This window comes from Hypomesus transpacificus, chromosome 23 (genome assembly GCF_021917145.1).
Source record: "Hypomesus transpacificus isolate Combined female chromosome 23, fHypTra1, whole genome shotgun sequence".
Lineage (NCBI taxonomy): Eukaryota > Metazoa > Chordata > Actinopteri > Osmeriformes > Osmeridae > Hypomesus > Hypomesus transpacificus.
The window spans coordinates 14,322,257-14,343,902 of NC_061082.1; the positions used below are offsets into that span (position 1 = coordinate 14,322,257).

At 41.9% G+C, this 21,646-nt stretch overlaps 1 protein-coding gene across 2 annotated transcripts in view; it reads right to left on the bottom strand.

Annotated features, from left to right (window-relative positions):
* Nucleotides 1–21,646, bottom strand: part of hibch (3-hydroxyisobutyryl-CoA hydrolase) — a 113,861-nt gene that overhangs the window by 23,307 nt on the left and 68,908 nt on the right. For both annotated transcript variants that reach the window (XM_047046788.1, XM_047046787.1), the window contains exons 8-11: nt 15,273–15,418; nt 14,742–14,828; nt 14,585–14,643; nt 13,993–14,074 (exon numbers count right to left, since the gene is read on the bottom strand). In XM_047046788.1, the coding sequence (XP_046902744.1) occupies nt 13,993–14,074; nt 14,585–14,643; nt 14,742–14,828; nt 15,273–15,418 (374 nt within the window). The remainder of the gene's footprint in view (nt 1–13,992; nt 14,075–14,584; nt 14,644–14,741; nt 14,829–15,272; nt 15,419–21,646) is intronic.

The following is a 21,646-nucleotide window of genomic DNA, read 5'->3' on the forward strand; positions in this document are numbered from 1 at the left end:
CTCCTCTTCACACCTATTATAGCACACAACTAACCCTTAACAGTGCATGTCCACTACAGTGTTTTTTAACGCGCTGCATCGCTTGTCTTTCCAAAGTACACCACGCTCGGGGGCGTGTTAGACAAGTTAATACAGAGTTGTAGTTCTCTAAGGTCACTGTTGTAGTCATGGCCAAGCGTGTAGACTTGGGTTCATATACTCACAATATCGACAGAAGATACAACATTTTACCAGTGCAATATTACAGTAGAATACATGTTACGCCACCGGTCACTCAACCAGTCGTCTGTAGGCTGGGCTAGCAAGCTAGCATTGGCACAGAACGTTACTTAATGTGACGAGACTGAATTGACAAGTATAAAACACACCAGGGACACTGACAACATCGGCAACCCTGCACCATGCATTATTATTTTAATGTAATCTTTAAACTCAGGCTTTTAGTCACATTATGTAACTTTTTTCTGAACAGCGCGCGGAGCGGCGGCTTCCAAATAATTTTCAAATAAATCGGGCGTTGACGCTCGCGTAGGGCATTGTGGGAAGGCGAGCGGAGCGGAGCGTTGCAAGTTGGATTTTCCCAACTTAATGTAAATGAGGAGCGTGAAAATGCTAGCGTTGGCCAATCTGATTACTTTCTTGTGCGTCTGCACACCCAGTTCTGTTCAGAACAAAGTAGCAGAATCACACTTTTTTTCAATTGGTTGTTGCGTTAAATCTTACTCAGATACAAAAGTGCTATTTTCTGAATAGCTATTGTGTAGACCTTTTCTTTTTTTGATTGGATGATAAGTGGCAGGCTCAACTAAGAACTCCAGGGGTGACGCGCTTGATTCCTGCCGGTTCCATAGTGAGAGAGGCGCGGCCAAAGAAATTTCAGTTGGGCGCTGCGGCATATTAAATATATTATCAATAGAGTTTCCGCGTGAGGAATACAATATGTGGCGGGAGTGCGTGACAAAGAGACCGAAAAGAGTGACTGTCACGCTCAGTGCGTGACACTTGAGAGCCCTGTATTGGGTGTGCTCAATTCTTCGAAGAGAGCACAACCATTGTTCTCTCTCATATATATTTGGTGGCCAAGCAGCGAAGACACTTACGTGTTCCTACCTTTTCTTATTGGTGGCCAAGCAGCGAAGCTGCGAAGCCACTTAAGTGTTTCTACGTTTTCTTAGTATTATTGTTGGTGGCCAAGCCGCAAAGCGGCAAAGCTACTTAAGTGTTTCTACCTTGTCCTATTGGTGGCCAAGCCGCGAAGCGGGAAAGCCACTTAAACGTTTCTACCTTTTCTTATTATTATTGGTGGCCAAGCCGCGAAGCGGCGAAGCCACTTAAGTGTTTCTACCTTTTCTTCTTCTTCTTCTTCTTCTTATTATTGGTGGCCAAGCCGCCAAACCTAATCCTAACCATTTGGTTGAACATTTCTACTCACGTATTTGTAGATTTCATTAATTTCATTGAAGATAACATCACAACAGAAAATTCTAAACTGCTCTGTCCTCTGTTGTGTAATACTAAGTTTTCCAAACTGATTTTGTATTGAATAATTGAATAATGGGTCAAAGTTGGACTTGTGTTTACACACGTAACTTTTGAACCGTAAGACCGATTTAAAAAAATGAGGTACTGTTGGATTCCCTGGGTCAAGATGAGTTCAACACACCCTATGACGTCAACTTCCGGTTAAATGGATTTTCCGCCATTTTGAATTTGAAGGAAAAACGTTTTTTTGCTTCTCCTCCAATTTTTGTCAAACCTTCACTAGAATTGGCACACATCATCGTCACAGCAACCCTCACTAAAAATGTCGAAAGGATTTTCAAAACCGGTAACAAAGCAACCAAACAGGAAGTTGGGTAATTGCTTTTTGTAGATGATGAAGATAGCAAGTATAAAGGATCTTTCAAAACAAGCCTATTTCATTTGTCGTTTTCCTGAGAAAGCGACCTACGTTAGCCAGGCTAGTTTCACTCGGTCAGCCTATTTAAAGGTCTCTGACAGTCAGAATCACTGTTTACAGGCAAAGGTCGAGCTGGTCTTTAGTCAGATGTGTATATTGACCAGTTTAGAGCTAGATACTCTTGCCAGAGCCTTGAATCGAGCCAGATGTATTTAGTGACTTTGCATAGGCCGGGTCTCCATCAGGTCAACACATTTGGATTCAAGTTCAAGTAATGCCACTGCATTTCACAGTCAAAACTGTAGTTTATGTCAAGTGTAGATATAAAAAGCTTCATTTTTCACAACTAACGTGGATCCTTTCTTCACTTTTACAGGTCTGGAGGGTCATGCAGAGGCCTGCTCAATAGAGTTCAACAGAGGATGCTGAGAGAAAAACAGATCCCTTGCTGGACTACCCCCCTCTAGCTGGACAGCTTCTCTTCAGCCCTGACCCCAGGACAGCTTCATCCAGCTGGCCTGCCCCGACTGCCTGCCTGCAGGCCCTGCTTGCCCCTGCCTGCCAGCCCTCCAGAGACAGACAGTCACCCCACAGACACAGTAGCTCTGCAGACTGCTTTTTTAAGGACATTGATGAAAAAGGACAAACCAGCATTTTTTACTTTGATGAAAGTCTAAATGTTTCATCCTTTCCATGTCCCAGCATGCCAAGCTGCTGACTTTTAGTGTCTAAAGTAATGAAACCAGTTCAAGTTATAGACTTTTGACCTGAATCCAATGATTAGTCATCTGAATAAAAATCACTCAAGAGAAGTACTGCTTCTTGGATGATTTGTGCTCCACATCAGTACATCTCACACATTTGCCTTTGTTTCCATGGGATTCATGGAATTGCTAGTTTCCGCTCCACCATTGTGTAATAAAAAATATTATTTAGGACAGCAATAACATTTTTGTGTTATCCTTTCGCATAACTATTTACATTTTGCACTACACTCAATTCCTGTAATATTTGTATTTTATATTGTAAATTGGCAACTTATATTTTACTTATTGCATATTTTAATTTAATTGTATTCCACTTAGTATTGCTAGTTTATGTATCCTTAGTATAGTTAGACCGCATATTTAAATTTAAGATTCCTATATGTTTACTGTATGCACCTTCCTGCCAAAGCAAATTCCTTGTCTGTGCAAACTTTCATGGCGAATAAATCCCATTCTGATTCTGATTACACACATTTAGTCAATGTTTTTAAACTCAACCGATTGTTGTCATTTTACCATACTGTTCATATTGAACAGACATCAGTGTTTGGGAAGATTACTGTATATTTCCACTTTTGATTTGTATTTCCATCGTAAATTTGGTCCTTAATTTCAATTGGAAGTGGTATTAAAATGTCTGAAAAAGTCTTAAATTTAACTTATTTACACCTGTAGACGTCCTGTGAAGCCCCCACCCCCCACTCCAGAGACAGTTGGTGACAGAGAGGTGCAGACATTAAATTAAACATAGTTATGCAAAAGAGTAGAGTAAAAAATGTGTAAATTAATGTTGAAACTCAGTTCTCTGAGTTGGTGCATGTCAGTTTAGGCAAACGTTGTCTTTTAAACCTCTAGGTTTAAAAATAATTCAGATTTGATTGGAACTCTCTCTTTTTTAACATTTATAGTTGGATTTGAAATTTAACAGCCATTTAATTCATTAAGCAAGTTGTTTAACTCAAACAACCATAACACAGTACATATGGTATACAAAGCTGCAGTCAGTTTTGGCGAAATTGTTAGCTTGGATGTTATCTTGACGTATAAATGGGGTCTTGATGATGATGCACACGCAGCTTCAAGGCAGAAAGACGCGTTCCATTTCAGGACATTCCGAGACCTTAGCGCGTTACTAGCATCTCGTCATATCACGCAGTCGGAGCACAGCTTGATCATCAGCGTCAGCACTCTTGGGTACCCAGCATGCAGTGCGGCATGTCAAAAAACGCCAAGACTTGTGTAAAATAGTTTGGTTACAACAGCTATGCAAGGGATTTCAGTTGTTGCGTTCGTTCAGTTAGATGTTTGTAATATTATTGTTTGTTAGTTTAAATAATCTTGTTGGTCACCCTGAGAGTGCATGTTGTGTGGTTTAATGGGAAGTGAGAGTCGGCCATTATACATCAATACTTTCAAGGAGTTGATCATGGGCTGTGCCATAGACTTATTGCCAATGAGGCTATTCTTGATTGTAAATTGACTGTGGTTCTGGAAAGCGGTCTTCAAGCCATCTTTGAGAAATTCTGGAAACAAGTGTTGCGATCAATGTGTTTTGATTGAGGGAGGCAATTTTTGGTCGACATCTAAACCTTATGCGTCCGCTAAAGCATTTCTGCTTTGGCGTGACTTGCGCTGGGAGGGAGGTAAATGGCATGGATTGGGATAGTGTGCGGGCAGGTGTGTTTTTATATAAGGTGAAATGGAATGAGAAATGTAATACAAAATGTCTGAAAGGGGTGTATTTATGTAAATGTCCACATTGCCGCAATATCTTTTTGTCAATAAATCAAATATCATTTAGATTGATGGTTTTTAAACCTTATTATGTTCAAGATGACATCACTCTGAAGTACCATATACAATTTATATATATATATATATATATTTGCAGCTCCCCCTGTCAATGACCTAGCACCCCCTCAGCACCTCCATAAAAAAGTATCTGGCGCCGCCCCTGTACCAAGGAAAAATTGTAGATATATATATATATATATTTATATATGTGTTTATATATATATATATACTATAAATACTATCAGGGCCGGAGTGGGACCCATTTTCAGCCCGGCAGTGTAATGGCCAAAACCAGACCATCCCTACCAGGGGCCCAGCCATACGTTGAACATTCGGTGCTTAACCCGAACCTAGGACCTAGTCAAGGTTTTGACGTGAACTGAAATCGGAACTTGAATGCGAGCGGGTATAGATAGCGAGATTTTTTGCATTAATTTCAGTGCAAAATTGTTTTTTGAGCTTTATCTAGCCTAATGTAAACACTACGTTGGACTCATATTGTTAGCCTATATTTTCCGGAAATTACAACCCACATTTTTACCTGAAAGATTCAGGGCTTTTGCGAAAATGTATTTTTCCCACCCTTGCAGGAACCTATGAAGTGACAGCTAGATCAAATACATTTTTACCTGGCTTTTTCATTTTCTCCTGGCATCTTTTTTTCCCCATCCATTTCATTATTTTCGAATCAGCTTAATCTTGGTGACTCCCTCCACAACAATAAATGAGGGTTTAGGGTTGTCTCCATGAAAACAACCTTGGTACACGCACTTGTTTGAGAAAGAGAGCATGCGCAACAACTGAAAACTGCACTTTTTAATGCACGGTCTGATCATGCGCTTATTTAAATTAAAACCTATTGTAGCCTATAAGCTTACATATCGGTCACACAGTAACTTAACAAACTTAACACATTTTTTTTTCACACCGAATAAAACTAAGACAAAGCAGGCGATCTGCTGGCCCAATTTATGAGCGGGTAGAGCGGCCCACCAGGAATTCTCCCGATTCTCCTGATGGCCACTCCGGGCCTGAATACTAATACTAAATGAGCAATATTTTAGGGGGTGCCATGGGGGTGCTTTGGTTTTTCTTGGGGGTGCTGAAGCACCTGCTAGCCCATCCCTAGCGCCGCCCAAGCCTTGGTATGTCAAAATATGATTGAATTAGAGTAGTTTAAACTTTGGCTGAATCTAACAACTCTTACCACAGAAGAAACAGCTTATTTCCTCCATTGAAAATAACAGCTCCATTGCCTTACTAGATCCTGCAAAGTTTATAGAGCAGTCATTGTGTGTCTCTCTCCAGCTGTAAACTCCAGCTGTGAAGCACTCCAGCTCCTCTTCTTTGGCTCTCGACGAAGGCGGTCACATTTTTCTCTCCTCCCCTCCCTGACCTTCCCTGCTTGGCTCTTTCTTGTCTTGTCTGTCTCAAGATACTCTCTCACCATCACTCTCCGAAACTAGAAGCAGGGAATTAATTAGCTGGTCTCTCAATGCAATTGACACCATCTTCTCGAAGAGAAACTCGGGTTCGGGGGAACCCAACTGTCCTGACGGGACGTTTGCAGCTGGTTACACGATGGACGCGTGGGGGAATTGGCGTGTTGTGTGTCTAGCGGCGCTTTCCGTGGAGGACGTTGAGGACATCTTCATATTCGGAACAGTGATTACAGGCTTTCTGCTGTTTGGATTAGGCGGTTGGTTTGTATATCGGAAAATCAAGGAAACGGCTGTGGCCATCAAAAGCCCCGTTAGGCTGCCCGACCTGGTTGATTCGGTGGGCAGAGCTGTTGGAGCTCAGACTGTGAACTTACAACACAGTATGGATTACAACAGGGATAAGTTTGCGGCTCTGCAAAAGAAGATGGATGAGTTGGAGACCTTCCTGAAGGGTGGACGTGAAAATTGAGTCGCGGCTACTCGTCTAAACAACTACACCAATCTTATCTACTTTCGGTCCCGTACCCAGCACAGGTCTTGGCCAAGGCCGTTGCTGGAAAACAACTCCCCCGGAGAGCGCCGAAGCGAGACTATCTTGCTCTCCCCCCCTCCCCCCCCCCCCCCCCCCCCCCTTCTTGCCAACACAATCTGCATAGGGAGAATCGGACTGATTGTGGCCTAGGTCGAGGGTGCCAACCCAGACCTACTCACACACTAACTTTCACCTACTACAGATACCCCCACCCCCCCCATCCAACGCCTTCGACTGCTTGTTTCCCCAGGCTGGCTGGCGGGTCTGTGTCCAGCGCCTACCATGGCTGCAGGTCCAGATGCTGCTTGTCTACCCCCCCCCCCCCCACTCCCCATTGAAAGTCATGTTTGTAAATGTTGTTGGGCTTATGTGCTGAGCTTACCTGTTCCCACACTGTACTCCTATAGGAGCATTGTGTGGGGGTTGCCTTTTTCTCTCCTCCTCTCTCCTCATGTTATGCTGTAACTTTTCTAGTTGGCGCCGAAAATGGCTGCCTAGGTAGGCTCTCCCGCCAAAGTAAATTCCTTGTCTGTGCAAACTTTCATGGCGAATAAAACACAAATTCTGATTCTGAATAACAGAGCAGAACTAGTCTGCTCTTATTTTTTTTATCTCGCTTGGCATTGTCCTTCAGGGCACAAGGATGACAATATGAGGATAGGACCTCACAGTAGGGATGCACCAAATCCAGGATTTCGGCCAAACGCTTGCAATACGTGCGCTACGCTGGTCAACATAATGACGCCGCCGTTGATTACGGGAAGTTGTTTACGTAGGTAGACCGTTCAATGCAGTAGGCTGAGAGAAAGTGAAAATCGAACTTGTGAGCAGAAAAAGTGTTGTTTGGCAGTTAAAAGAACGCGATTCAAGTCATATTCAATTTGCAATGCCGATTTGTCTCGTACTGGCAAGGACCCTAAACAATACACAATATATCCGCTGTTAAAACATTTGCGTATGAAACATCCAAAAGAAATCTAAAAGGCTAATATTTTGGATATTGATTGGATCTTGAGGTAAACCTAGGCATATGGTAATTGTCAAAATATTTTTTCCCACTTGTCTTCCTGGCATAATGTTGCCAATTCTTTTTTTTTACAGAAAAATAATTAAAAAATACACTGCTGTAGACATTGTTTACTTCATTAATGTGTTTACTGTGTTACTTCATTAATGTGTTTACTGTGTTAATGGACTGAGGATGGGAGTAGGATTCGGTATTCGGTTTCGGATTCAGACTAATCTTAACCAGTGGATTCGGTATTCGGCTGAACCCCAAAAATCTGGATTTGGTGCATCCCTACCTCATAGTCTATCACCAGTTCTGAAAGGAGGTCAATGCACACACCAATTCCATAGTGAGAGGGTGAAGCCTCTTTTCTGCCAGGTGCCGTTAAAAGACAGACTGGTGTTTATGACTGCATCTGCATCCTTCCTCAGCAACTCTGCCACCTCTGGGTCAACATCTGCGTAAGTCTGCCTAATCTGCTCCCTGTTCCTGTGCAGTGACTCCAACCCTCTCTCAATTTCTGCCACTTAAATGAAATGTAGTGTATCACAAACTGTTCACCTGGTTAAGTTTTGTTGATACAGGACACATTTCTTTTTACTTTAGTGGCAGAAGCATGACACACAATAAGAATAACCTATCTCCCTCCTTTTCTTTGTAAGCTGCCTCCATGTCCTATCCAAAGCACATATTTATTGTGTGTTATGTTAAAGGAAAAATAAATGTATATTGGTAGGCTACATTATTTAAATATTTTTCATCTTTGTTCACTTTGACATCGAAAGGAAAAGTCTGTCCTACAAAAGTAGATAGATGGAGGCTACAGTGGAGCCAGCAGTAATATAGGGGAGGGGGGGAGAAGAAACATAACAATGCCACTCTTCATTAGTTTTTGAAGTTTTCAATAGTGCCACCACTTTTACAGCTAGAGTGAAAGAGATGCATTTATTGTTACCCTACAGCTTAAAGTTTTCTTTATTTCAACTCTGTTTCCATACCACTTTACCTATTTTCTTCAGAGTAGCGTACCCCATCCCTAACTCATGCGCTAAGAGCACCATTTGCACATTCACAAACGCGACGTCGTACCTGGTTCCGTCTTGAAGACGCATGGATTTGTACACACTTTTGCGGTACTTCTCTATTTCACACCAGACTGCACTCAAGTTGTAGTGGAAAAAAACATCACACTGCTGTAATTATGAAGTTGAAATGATTATGGATTACATGATTGAGAATGAACCTCTTAATCACCTTTATTACTGTTATATGCTATATTACTGAAAACCAGATGCAAAGCTGTTGACTGATTAGTATTACAACTAAAACGTAGAAAATATAAAGGCCAAAATGTGGAAGTCCAGATAGATAGAGTTTGAGAGCAGCAGAGATAAGTGTGTGTGTAGGCCTCTCCCATGAAAGACAACAAGGCCCAGATATTGAGAACTACAAGCGCCAGACATCAGGGGACATATTTATGTCCTTAAACTCTGTATAACCTGTGCAGCTGGGCTGCAAGGCCCCACGTGGGCACTGAATGGGGTAAAGTTAAGGAAAGTCCAGGCTATGCAAAGTCTGTGACAATGGACCAACCAAGTGTCAAATGCATACATGAATCTGTGACTACATGCAATGTACCAATGATAAAATAGCATAAAATAATGGAGGAAAAATATATAAGCAAATGTCCGGAGAAAAGTTTCAGTCGGACTCCGCGGTCTACTCACGTTTGTTGGAATCAATCCTTTGTGTTGGATTCGAATAAACACTTTGCATCATACCTTGCTGCCTTTTCCGTGCTGTTTTACATTTTTATATTGGTTAGAAACTTAGACTATTTTTTCGACGACAAAGTAGCAAACTGATGCAGAACCCATGATTCTGCGGATCTATGTTAATTTAAAGGCCTGTCCCTGCGCAATTAGGACAGATTAACCCACTGACCAGTTCATTCAAACGCACTACATTAATTATCACCCACTGCTGTGTGGCGCGTTGGTCACCCTCGCTATCTTTTAACTTTCTGAATGACAATTTACATTTGGATGCACTTGGTGAAGGAATTTTATTATCTGTTTCATTAGTTGGTCTCTTTTGTGTTCTTGCTACTGATAATTGTTGTCTTTTCTGAGAGGGTTTTATCTGCGCTGATTTAATCATTTTTAGATTTAAAGGTCCCGCTAAAAGCTAAACAAGGAAGTTTCAGAACACGTAACGTAATGCATCTGAACGAATCACGTTGTCAGAAATGGACACCAGCCAATGGGATTTTGTTTTGAGGTCTAAACCCTCCTTTGTACTTTCACAATTGGTTGCTGATACAAAGGAAATGACAATGTTTGGATCCGATAATACTGTGCAGGAGAGAGCTTTACAACAATACCATTGATGACAGGGTGCATACAACGATCGCGGTACAGTACGTTGCATTAGAATGGTAACTTTTGTTGAATATGTGAGGAATCTACAGACGCAAAGAGACAAAGTGTACAAATATAAACACCTAAATGTGTATTTTGGATGTTTTACTTTTAATTAGTTTGAAAATCTCCCAAAGATCTCAAAATTGGCCAGTCCATGATAAAACTATTTTTGCCTGCCGTGTCTGGCGTTAGACAGTTTGCCTAAATTTGTTTCGGGGTTTGGGATGTATATGCACGTTTACCAGCGTTTTGCCACAAACTTTAAAAGCTCCATGAAGCGCGTTGAATCCAATCTTTCTAATTCCAACAAATTATGTTCAAGATTTATATTTTTGAGCTCTACAAATCAACTCTAAATCATCTGCGGATTTCCCTTGATGTCTACACAAGGTATGTTCTTTGTTTGAATGCCTACCACAACTTGGAGAACAAATTGTGGCTGAAGAAGTACAGTGCATCCGGAAATAATTCACAGCGCTTCACTTTTTCCACATTTTGTTGTTACAGCCTTATTACAAAATTTATTCAATATGTTTTCTCTCTCAAAATTCTACACACAATACGCCATATTGATAAGTGATAAGTATAAATGAGTGATAGATAAGTGATAAGTATAAAAGGTTTGTTTTATATTTTTCATAGATTTGCAAAAATTAAGAACGAAAATATAACATGTCATAAGTATTCACAGCCTTTTCTATACTTTGTTGAAGCAACTTTGGCAGCAATTACAGCCGAGTATGATGCTACAAGCCTGGCACACCTATTTTTGGGCAGTTTCTCACATTCTTTGCAGGACGTTCTCAAGCTCCATCAGGTTGGATGGAGAGCGTCGGTGCACAGCCATTTTCAGATCTCTCCAGAGATGTTCAATCGGGTTCAAGTCTGGGCTGTGGCTGGGCCACTCAAGGACATTCACAGAGTTGTCCCAAAGCCACTCATTTGTAGTCTTTGCTGTATGCTTAGGTGGTCCTGTTGGAAGATGAACCTTCGCCCCAGTCTGAGGTACAAAGATATATTTACATTTACATTACATTTAAGCATTTAGCAGACGCTTTTATCCAAAGCGACTTCCAAGAGAGAGCTTTACAAAAGAGCATAGGTCACTGATCATAACAATGAGGTAGTCCCAAACATTGCAAGCAGCCAAAACATGAAGCATACATTGTGAAAAATCTAAACAAGTGGCAAAGGGAAGACCCATTAAAGCATGCAGTTATACAAGTTACAAATTAAAACAACATGAACCCCAAAAAGTGCAAGACTGTACCTGAAGAAGAACAATCAACAGTAAAATATTTCACAGCGAGTACAAGAGTTCAAGAGTTAACTTTGTTATAACTAACCTACAAGAGCAACAAGTCTCTCAATAACAGTCATTGTGATCCTGGAGGAAACAGCAGGTCCAGCCAAGCATTCCTAAGTCCTGTTGTACTCCCGGAACAAGTGTGTCTTGAGCCTTTTCTTAAAGGTGTGGAGACAGTCAGTGTCCCTGATGGAGGTGGGGAGCTGGTTCCACCATTGGGGGGCCAGGCAGGAGAAGAGCTTGTGTTGGGACCGGGCGGTCTTGAGCGGTGGGACCACCAGGCGGTTGTCTGAAGAAGACCGTAGGTGACGGGTGGGGGTGTAAGGCTGCAGGAGAGACTTGACGTAGTCGGGTGCAGTCCCATTCACTGCTCGGAAGGTCAGTACCAGGGTCTTGAATCTGGTACGGGCGTTGATGGGTAGCCAGTGGAGAGAGATGAGGAGCCGGGTAACATGGGAGCGTCTGGGTAGATTGTAGACCAGGCGGGCCGCTGCATTCTGAATCCTCTGAAGAGGGCGGGTTGCCCCTGCTGGGAAAGCAGCGAGTTGCAGTAGTCCAACTTGGAGAGGACCAGTGCTTGGACTAGCAGTTGGGTGGACTGCTCAGACAGGTATTTCCTAATCTTCCGGATGTTGTAGAGGGTGAATCTACACGACCGGAAGACTGCAGCAATGTGGGCCGTGAGGGAGAGCTCGTCATCCATGGTTACCCCAAGGTTCCTGGCAGAGGATGAAGAGGTCACATATCTGGAGCAGGTTTTCATGAAGGATGTCTCTGTACATTGCTGCATTCATCTTTCCCTCAATACTGAATAGTCTCCCAGTTCCTGTTGCTGAAAAAGATCCCCACAGCATGATGCTGTCACCACCATGCTTCACTGTAGGGCCAGGTGATGAGCGGTGCCTGGTTTCCTTCAGACATGAAGCTTGGCATTCAGGCCAAAGAGTTCAATCTTTGTTTCATCAGAGCAGATCATTTTGTTTCTCATGGTCAGAGTCCTTCAGGTGCCTTTTGGCAAACTCCAGGTGCGCTGTTGTGCATTTTACTGAGGAGTGGCTTCCGTCTGGCCACTCTACCACACAGGCCTGATTGGTGGGAGTGCTGCAGAGATGGTTTTCCTTCTGGAAGGTTCTCCTCTCTTCACAAAGCAATGTTGGAGCTCTGTCAGAGTGACTATCGGGTTCTTGGTCACCTCCCTGACTAAGGCCCTTCTCCCCCAATTCCTCAGTTTGGCCGGGCGGCCAACTCTAGGAAGAGTCCTGGTGGTCCCAATCTTCTTCCATTTACAGATGATGGAGGCCATCAGGCTTATTGGGGACCTTCAATGCTGCAGACATTTTTCTGTACCCTTCTGTGCCTCGATACAATCCTGTCTTGGAGGTCTACAGACAATTCCTTTAACTTAATGGCTTGGTTTGAGCTCTGACATGCACTGTCAACTGTGGGACCTTATATAGACAAGTGTGTGTCTTTCCAGATAATTTCCAATCGACTGAACTTACCTCAGGTGGACTCCAATCATTTTGTAGAAAAACATCAAGATGATCAGTGGAAACAGGATGCACCTGAGCTCAATTTTATTGAGTGTCATGGCAAAGACTGTGAATACATAAGTGAAGAAAAAAAAAAAAAATTGTGGTGGGCATAGATTTTCTATTTTTTATCTAGATTAATCTCACTGTAATCTTGGAATTAATGGCTCATTTGAATTCCACCGAAAGGCATTCTTAAAATGTGTGCTACCCAAATAATGACAAAAAGTAAGTCTTTGAGAACGGGCTTCTCAAGCCAGGTGAGCAAGGAGATTAGTTAGCTTGGCTGATAGAGCTGTGCACAGGTTCTCGCCCCCTACAGTGCAATTCGGCTAGGTATACATCTGCGCTAAAATATCAAGGTAATAGTCATCATCGCTGGCGTAGTATAGACCCAGCTCCCAACCCAACTTTGAGAATAGATTAACGGCGATATTTTTTTAATCGCCCGATAAGAGTCTCACGTTAACGCAGCACGTTAACGCCGATAACGGTCCACCACTAATAATAATTCAATCCATTTTGGAATATAGCTGTAACATAACATGTGGAAAAAGTGAAGTGCTGTAAATTTTTTCCGGATGAACTGTATTGTCTAAAACAAAGCCTTTGAAGCTTCCTTGTAGAAATACAAGACCATTGCATGCAGAGTGGAGAGGTCCCCCACTTTATTGTCCTTTTGTGTGGCTATTTGGTGATGTGGTGACTCTGCTACAACGTGTACAAGAGAAAAGGGCAATATTTGGGAGGATGAGCAGCACTGATCTCATCCACTGCTTTTACTCCCGACACACCAAAAATCTGTGGCCCCTTATCAGTGGTAGACTCTTTGGAATCTACGGAAATGCACCTGATGTAGCATGAAAAACATCAAAGGCACAGACCGTTAACCATTAGACGGCTGCATGACCCATGTACAACAGCATGGTTGTACCCCTCACCTGTAAAACGTCTAGCCTCCCCTTCCAAGAGCCACAGCATGTGGAAAATGTTTCAATTGACCTGAGGCAAGTAAAAATCTGTGTCTTGCACAGCCATTTGTGTTCTGCATTTCATTCATTAAAAAGGCTAACTGATAGATTAGTTTGGCTAACCGCTAGCTGGAAGTTTGTTGGCTTCAAATTTTAGTGCAGTGTGCATTCTTGCAAGATACCAAACCGCTAATCCAATTTCAGTTGAAACTCCTTGGATCCTGAGCTATATCCTGAGCTACACCTGCCAGATTTCAAATCCAAACAGTGCCCGGTTCTCTAGATAGACGAGCCACACACACACAGACAAACCCACCTCAGCCTGTTTAAGTGCGAATGGTGATCCCTCTGTCTTCAGGTTCAGCAGAATCCCTTCCACACTGCTAGAGTTGAAAAGTCTGCGCTCAGAAAGAGGAGAGGAGACATTGGTAAGATAAAGTGATTGTACAGTGTACTCTAAGTTTTTGGATAGTATACTCTAAATTGTCATGTTTGACACTCAAGACATTTGAAAATATAATTAAAAGGTGAATATGATGTCAAAGTAGCCTTTTAGTCACATTTTATTGACTAATAAAATGCAACACATTGCACCAACTAAGAATAACAGCACTAACAAAGATATGGTGCAGGAAAGGCAAAATCTTTCACTTAACATTTCATACATTTACCTATTTGCTCAACATACATAATGTTACGTAGACCTAAGGTCAATTTATTTAGTATGTCCATCTTAGGCAACACAGTCCATCTGATCTGGAAAACAACACTGTAATCTCACTACTCTGGATTGTAGATATCTTATTGAATTGAAGCTTGTGACTGATAAATTACTTTGAAGTGGTGCTTCTAAGGGAGATGTTGAGGGTTGAAGACTAGGGTACTTGAAGGATACTTGAAGGACTTACCTATCAATCACATCTGTGTGCTGTTGAAGGACAAATCCATTTTCTGCATCCAGAATGCTCTGGGAATGCCAAATATCAAATTAATGCCTTGATAGTACACATGTCCATGATCAAACCTTTTTAGAAATAAAAGATTCATTTTCCAATTGTGTTTTACCTGTTTGTGGTAGGAATCTAGTATTCTAGAAACATCTGCATTGGAGGGAGACCTCAACTCAACCAGTTCCTTCTCAAGGGCTGCAATCTACGGCGAAAAAGATAATAGGAAGTCAGTTTGGATATTGCTTAACACTGAGACTGACAGAGAAAGACTAGATAATTATGGTAAAATAGGTGTGTAACTGCTTCTACTGGCTTGAAATTTTTTAATATTTGTGAATCCTTAACTTGTTTTAGAACCCTCAAAAAGAATACCCTCCCAAAATGGAACCCTTGCTGACAAGTGGTCTTCTACTAGGTATGTATTGTTACACCCAATATTAAAGTTAGAAGAGGAATCCAAAAATAAGATGATGATGTGTGGTTGCAAAGGCTTCCTAATTTTTATGCTGACGTTAAACATCTTAATTGCCATAGGTTTAAATGAGTACACTTGCTTCAGAGCTTTGGTGCTGTATATATTCTTAATCAATTTAAAGACTTCCCCCCTCAATTGTAGAGATTTATTAGTGAGTGGTTTGAAATTTACCTTCTGAGACTTCACAAAGTGAGTGGCCACCCCTGCTCTCTGCACATCAAGTCCTTTAAGACGAAAACCCGTCAAGGCAAGGAACAGACCTAGCTTGCCTTGCAACCTCGGCAGGAAGTAACCACCTCCAACATCAGGAAACAGCCCTGACAAGTCAAGACACACCAAGAGTTCAGTAAACTACTGTTGGACTAAAAGTAGTAATTTATGGGATTCAATTGATTGATTAGAGTCCATAAGAAGAAAGATGACCACATATATCCATGTTTTCCAGGTAAAAAAGTTTTTGAATAAATGTTTTTTGTATAAATTATAGACATACCTATCATACCCTCTCTGTTGAGATTGACTTCTACAGTATTTGCGTGACCCTTAATAATTATGTACAGTCAACCCGACTTATTGGCACACCTGCAAAATTTACAAAAAATTCATCTATTTGTAATTTAGCTTAATGTGACATTGAAATAACAATCCAACCTTAATTGAAGCAAATACATTTTGAGGATTGTTTTGAGAAAATATGTGTGCCAATAATTGTGGCACCCATGGTTTCATAAAAAATTGTTTCTTGTTAACAGATTTTTTCAGTAACTTCGAACTTCAATGTAAAGTTGGATTGTGAAACAAATCTATAAATTAGACATTAAGCTAAATTTCAAAAAGGTTGCATCTTGTATACACTTTTTACTCATCTTTGGCAGGAGTGGCAATAATTCCAGAGTTGACTGTAAATACTCTACATATATTTGCTGTATACTATACACATACTGTATACAGTATTACATTGTATGTTATTTCAGAATTTTTGCAAGAAATACAGCTTTCCCCCAAAATGTTGTGATGTACGGCAGAATCAAATGAGAGAGAAGTAAACAGTAGCAATTTATTTACACAAATCTTGCTGTGGTGGCATGACGGGAAGGCTCATGATGAATGGAGTCCTATGATTAAGTAGGATCAGGGATTTAGATTGTTTGACCTAATTCCAGGCTGAAAATGTAATATCATAATTGCAGATTATGGTAGCTCTTCAAGATAGGGGCAGGGAGGGGTTAAAGAAACACTACATCTCTTAATCTCACAATCAAGGGGGTTAAGAAGAGGGGTTGTAAATGTGCATGTGGGGGGAGGATTGTATAATCTCAGAATGCTGGCACATTTTGTTGTAAACAGAGGGCTTCTTTCTGTGCTCTAAAACGTGCTTTAAATGTTTCCGTCTTTTGGGGTCACTCAGTAAGTTTGACTGCATAATGGCTTCTGACATGTTCCACGATTATATCTTTTGGGTCAGAATATCTGGATAAAGCAGTTCATGCACAAAAGTACCAATTTCCTGGAGCTTCATGTTTAGATCGTTCAGATGGCCCAGTATGACCACCAAAAACAAAGTTGGCCAGCCAGTCTGTGTCTTGTAACTCGGGGAAGTTGTCAGCTTTACCAACCATTTCCAAGAACATACCAATCTCCTCTCTCAGCTCCCACACACGTCAAAATACTTTCCCCAGGCTTAGCCAGCACACATTTGAATGATACAAGTCCTGGTGCTCTGCCTCTGTGTCATTAAGCAGCTGAACAAAGTGACAATGGTTAAGCCCCCTTGCCCGTATGAAGTTTCACGACCACTTTGACAACATGTTGGAGCTTCAACACACCTATACACAGGGCTTCCGGATGAAGACTAGGGCTGTGTCTACTACCGCGCACTTTGTGAAGTACACTGCAATACAGTGCCCTGCAAAACAGTGCACTTACATATTCAGTGCACTTTGTCACTAATAAGTGCTGTCTCAAATGGAACACTTACGTTAAACACTTGGTGGAAGTGACGGACGCAAATCTGCTCGCCACACCCGCAAAACCTGCCAAAATTAACGCGCTTCTCCACTCAAGTGGAAAAAGCTGCCGAAAGGGGTCCTCCTTTTCCGCTACGTAGCCAAGATGGCGCTCGTTTAGGGCGAGTAGTGTCCATCGTTGTACACAGTTTTTTTGGACCGTTTGCAGTGCGCCATCCTGGTACTTTCAGTGCACTGAATTATTCTGGTTTTGTGAGTGAAGCGCCCTAAGCACTGAAAGTCAGTGCTCGAAGTGCACGGTAGTAGACACAGCCAAAGAATATATAAATTCCTCACTTTGGGCTTTCTTTTTTTATTTTGTCCTGTAATCTTTTTAATAGGCCAATGTTCTTTCCAGTTAGATTTGGGGATCCCTCTGATGTGACGTTTGTCAGATTACACCACGGTAGGTAAATTCTTTCCAAACAGGCAGACACACTGTCATAAGTCCGAGCACCTGGTTGTCCCCATCATCAATTCCATTGCAAGTTCCTTTTGTTTCAACTTTATCATGAATTCCTCTGACAGAAATGTAAAGATGAGCGGTGTCTTTCATGATAGTACTCACATCCAGTGCGATTGAAAAAAGCAATTAAACCAACGATTAAAACCAACTTTCTTTTTCAGCTCGGAGGTTCTCTCATCTTCTATGACTTCAACACGCCTGGTGATGGTTTGGCATGACAAGCAAATTTTCTCAAATTGGCTTATACTATTAGGACAAAGTTTGCTAGCAGTCTCCACCATCCACTCTTTCACAAACTCCCCTTCACCAAAAGGCTTGCTATGCTTTGCAATTTTATGTGCCACTATTTATCTTGCCTTATTTACTGATTGGAGTAGAGGTCTGTTTAATAAAAAAAAACATTTTGTCAGGTTTTTAGGTTTGTGGCAAGTTTAGAGGCCTTACGTGACTTTTCCTGAAAGGACAGATTGATAGTATAGTTGGCATCTTTGCTTGAAAGAGTACGACAGATTGCATTCCTTAAAGGTCCCATGACATGAAATGTCCACTTTATGAGGTTATTTAACATTATTATGAGTTCCCCTAGCCTGCCTTTGGTCCCCCAGTGGCTTTGTTTTTTCCTCGAGACATTATGGCTTGTAAACGTCCGAAGCATGGCAGTTAGCCCCGCCTATTTTTTTCTCATAGCATTTAAAGCTACAGAGACAGAAAAATGGCACGTCCTGAGGAAAGCTCATTGTGGGACTGCTCGTAGTGGCTGTAATTCTGCACCAAGGCTGAATTTAGGGAAAGAGACTTCAGATACAGTATTAGGGTACCACTAAGGTCTATATAAAATCATCCAAAAACAGCATATCATGGGATCTTTAAAAACTGCAATACTTTCTTGAGATATCAGACATACTATACTGCCTTTTGTCTTTCATTGGTTAGTCTACTTTTCTTTTTACACCCACAAATCTTTCCCATCAACGTTGTCAAGCATGGAGGTAACCGTGAGCCCATTCAGATTAAGTGAACTTAGTCCATCTATTGAATTCTTTTGTAAGAAGTGATTTTTCATTCCAAAATCTAATAACATTTCTTTAGTGTGTTTGCTGGAAGCAAAAAGACTATTGTTATTCTGCATACTTATTATTTTTATTGTTGGAATGCTGCTTCAGCATTCCAAGTATTGTTCTTTGAATCTTTAATCAACTTATTCTTGATTAAAGAATAAGTTGGCAGGCGCCAGTGAGGAGGCGCCTCACTGGCAGGCGCCAGTGAGGTGGCAGGCAGCCGTGAGGAGGCAGGCAGCAGTGCGGTGGCAGGCTGCAGTGAGGTGGCAGGCAGCCGTGAGGAGGCAGGCTGCAGTGAGGTGGCAGGCAGCCGTGAGGAGGCAGGCAGCAGTGAGGTGGCAGGCTGCAGTGAGGTGGCAGGCTGCAGTGAGTTGGCAGGCAGCTGTGAGGTGGCAGGCAGCCGTGAGGAGGCAGGCAGCCGTGAGGAGGCAGGCAGCAGTGAGGAGCCAGGCAGCAGTGAGGAGGCAGGCAGCAGTGAGGAGGCAGGCAGCCTTGAGGAGGCAGGCAGCAGTGAGGAGCCAGGCAGTAGTGAGGAGGCCTCGGGTAGCCGCGCCACAGAGTCAGATGATAATACTACACTTTACCCTGGTGACCGGGCACATTTCCCGGTGGATATTACTGATGCTGACATGAAAAAGTTCATTTTAAGGCAGGGACCATGTAAATTTGAAGGTCCGTATCCTAAAAATAAAAAGGGGAGATGTTTTTCAAAAGATTATCATTGAGTGTCAAAAAAAGGAACCAAGATACAACGCAAATGGCTGTGTTACTCCCCAAAAATTGACAGAGTATATTGTGAGCCCTGTTGGCTTTTTGGTGAGAGAAAATCTGCATGCCATAACAGTGCCTGGGCTACGGGAATAAATGATTGGCAAAGACTTTCTAGAAAAATAAAAGAGCACGAACACACTCGCTCACATATGGCAGCTTGTGTAGTGTATGAGACATGGCAAGGACATCAATGTATTGATGAGCAGATTCCAAGTATTGTTCTTTGAATCTTTAATCAACTTATTCTTCTATTTCTTCCGTGGCACCTTTCAGCACCTTCAAATCTTCAGCTATTAAAACCGTTCAACTATCAAAAAATTCAGCAGTTTCATGCCATGGGTGCTATGACTTTTCAGCTTTGTACCTCGTATGCTTGAATTAATATAAATCAATATTCATAAAATTTTGAACATGGGTTTCCAATGGAGTTCTTTCAAATCCTTTCAAACTTCTTAAAACTTCTTCAACTTCCAAATCCTTCTTCTTCCTCAATCTTTCAGCTAGAGCCACCATTTAAACTTTAGAATGTTGACAAAACCCTACACTATTTTTTAAATAATTCAGCTTTTTGATATCTATTCAACTTTTTTTAATATCACTGATTATGTTTCATGACTTTTTCAAACCCTTTCTGAGATTTACATGGGTGTGTACGAGAAAGCCTAGAGTGCAGACTGAAACGCTTAGAGTGGAGGGGAGCTTCGAAATCAGTTTCAAAAAGTATGTCTAGTTTGCCAGCATTGCCACAATTTTCGCTCTTCATGCTTCGTTTTTGGATCAATAGATAGCAAATTTTGTGCTGGTCGTAGACAGTTGTCTGTGGAATCCACCAGACTTACACATTTATTCAGAGCCCCACGAAAGCGAGACAAAGTCCAACTCTCGCCCCATAGAGTTCAATGCAAATCTGGTGACAAATTCGTCACAGAAAACAAAAAATAACACGATTTATAAACTGCGGGTAGAGTCGTATTTGTGAACGCACAGACATATAAAGGACATCTCTGGTTTCGGCAGAGTCTTGGGTCTCGGAAAATATCTTTAGTTTTTGGATTGGACGTATAGTTTTGCGTCTAGGTTAACTTGTTTGAGGTGTGGATTCTAGCTAAATTTCTGGTATTTTCTGCCCTCAGCACATTAGCAGCCATAGCTGCACCATCACTGTGGCAACCACACAAACACGCGCCAGTCTCTTACACAGGTGATTGGTATTAGCTGATTAGTGGAGACACAAGACAAGCTATTCAGTCAACTCGTCTCATTAAAAGACTAAGAGCACCACAACACAACTACTACCACTACCGATACTGCTATATCTTATGCCACTACTACAACTACTAATTCTGCAGATGCTGCTAATATCTCTTTTACTGACTACTATGCTAATGGTAGGCTACTGTTTTGTTCTACTACGCCACCGAGTGCGTTCACTTGACTATGAGAACCCCGATAGCCATTGTCGGTTTATGCCAATAATAGTATTGCTCCGTTTACATGTGTAATTAGTAGGGATGGGCGAACGATGCCTTGTGAGGCATTGGTGGTTTCTTCCGGATTGCTCCGAACCAAAGAGCCGAACTATTAGCGCATTGAAATTGGAGAGCACAGTGACATCTAGAGGTCAGCTAAAATTATAGCAGCCGTTTAAACCAACAATGCGATGTACCAGTAGTTTCTGGCGGTACTTAGCCTCGTTAATTATTCAATGTCGTTCATTTTTGTAAGGCTACGTGATCAGGCCCGTAAAGAATACCCCTGCAGCCCCCGCACCGCGGGGGGGCCTCGCAGGGACGGGGGGCCTCGTGGAAGGTGTCCCGTTTATTTATTTATTTTTTTCAATTTGAATTACATGGGATGCACACTATGGTCTTATTGTCTTGTCTGTGTTTCCAGAGGTGATATGAAAATGAAGAAAAGTATATTTAATTGTGCTTTCATTGTTAGCTAGGTAAGTGACGTGACGAAGCAGGTCAGGTGGTCACACAGACCGGCGAGCCCGCTGTAGAAAAAATGAAACGCTCATTTGAAAGCGGGGCCCAAAAGCGGCATTCCAAAAGAAAAAAATCTGAACTAAATGCCAAACGTATAGAAATGACTAGTATTTTTCGACCAGCCGGTGAGGAAGGGTACACAGAAGAGACAGGTATTGTACTGTTTGCTATAGCTAACATTACTGTACCACGTAGTGTAAGGGGCCCCATTATCGTACACTATAAATCTCTAATTTGTATTACAACGACATTT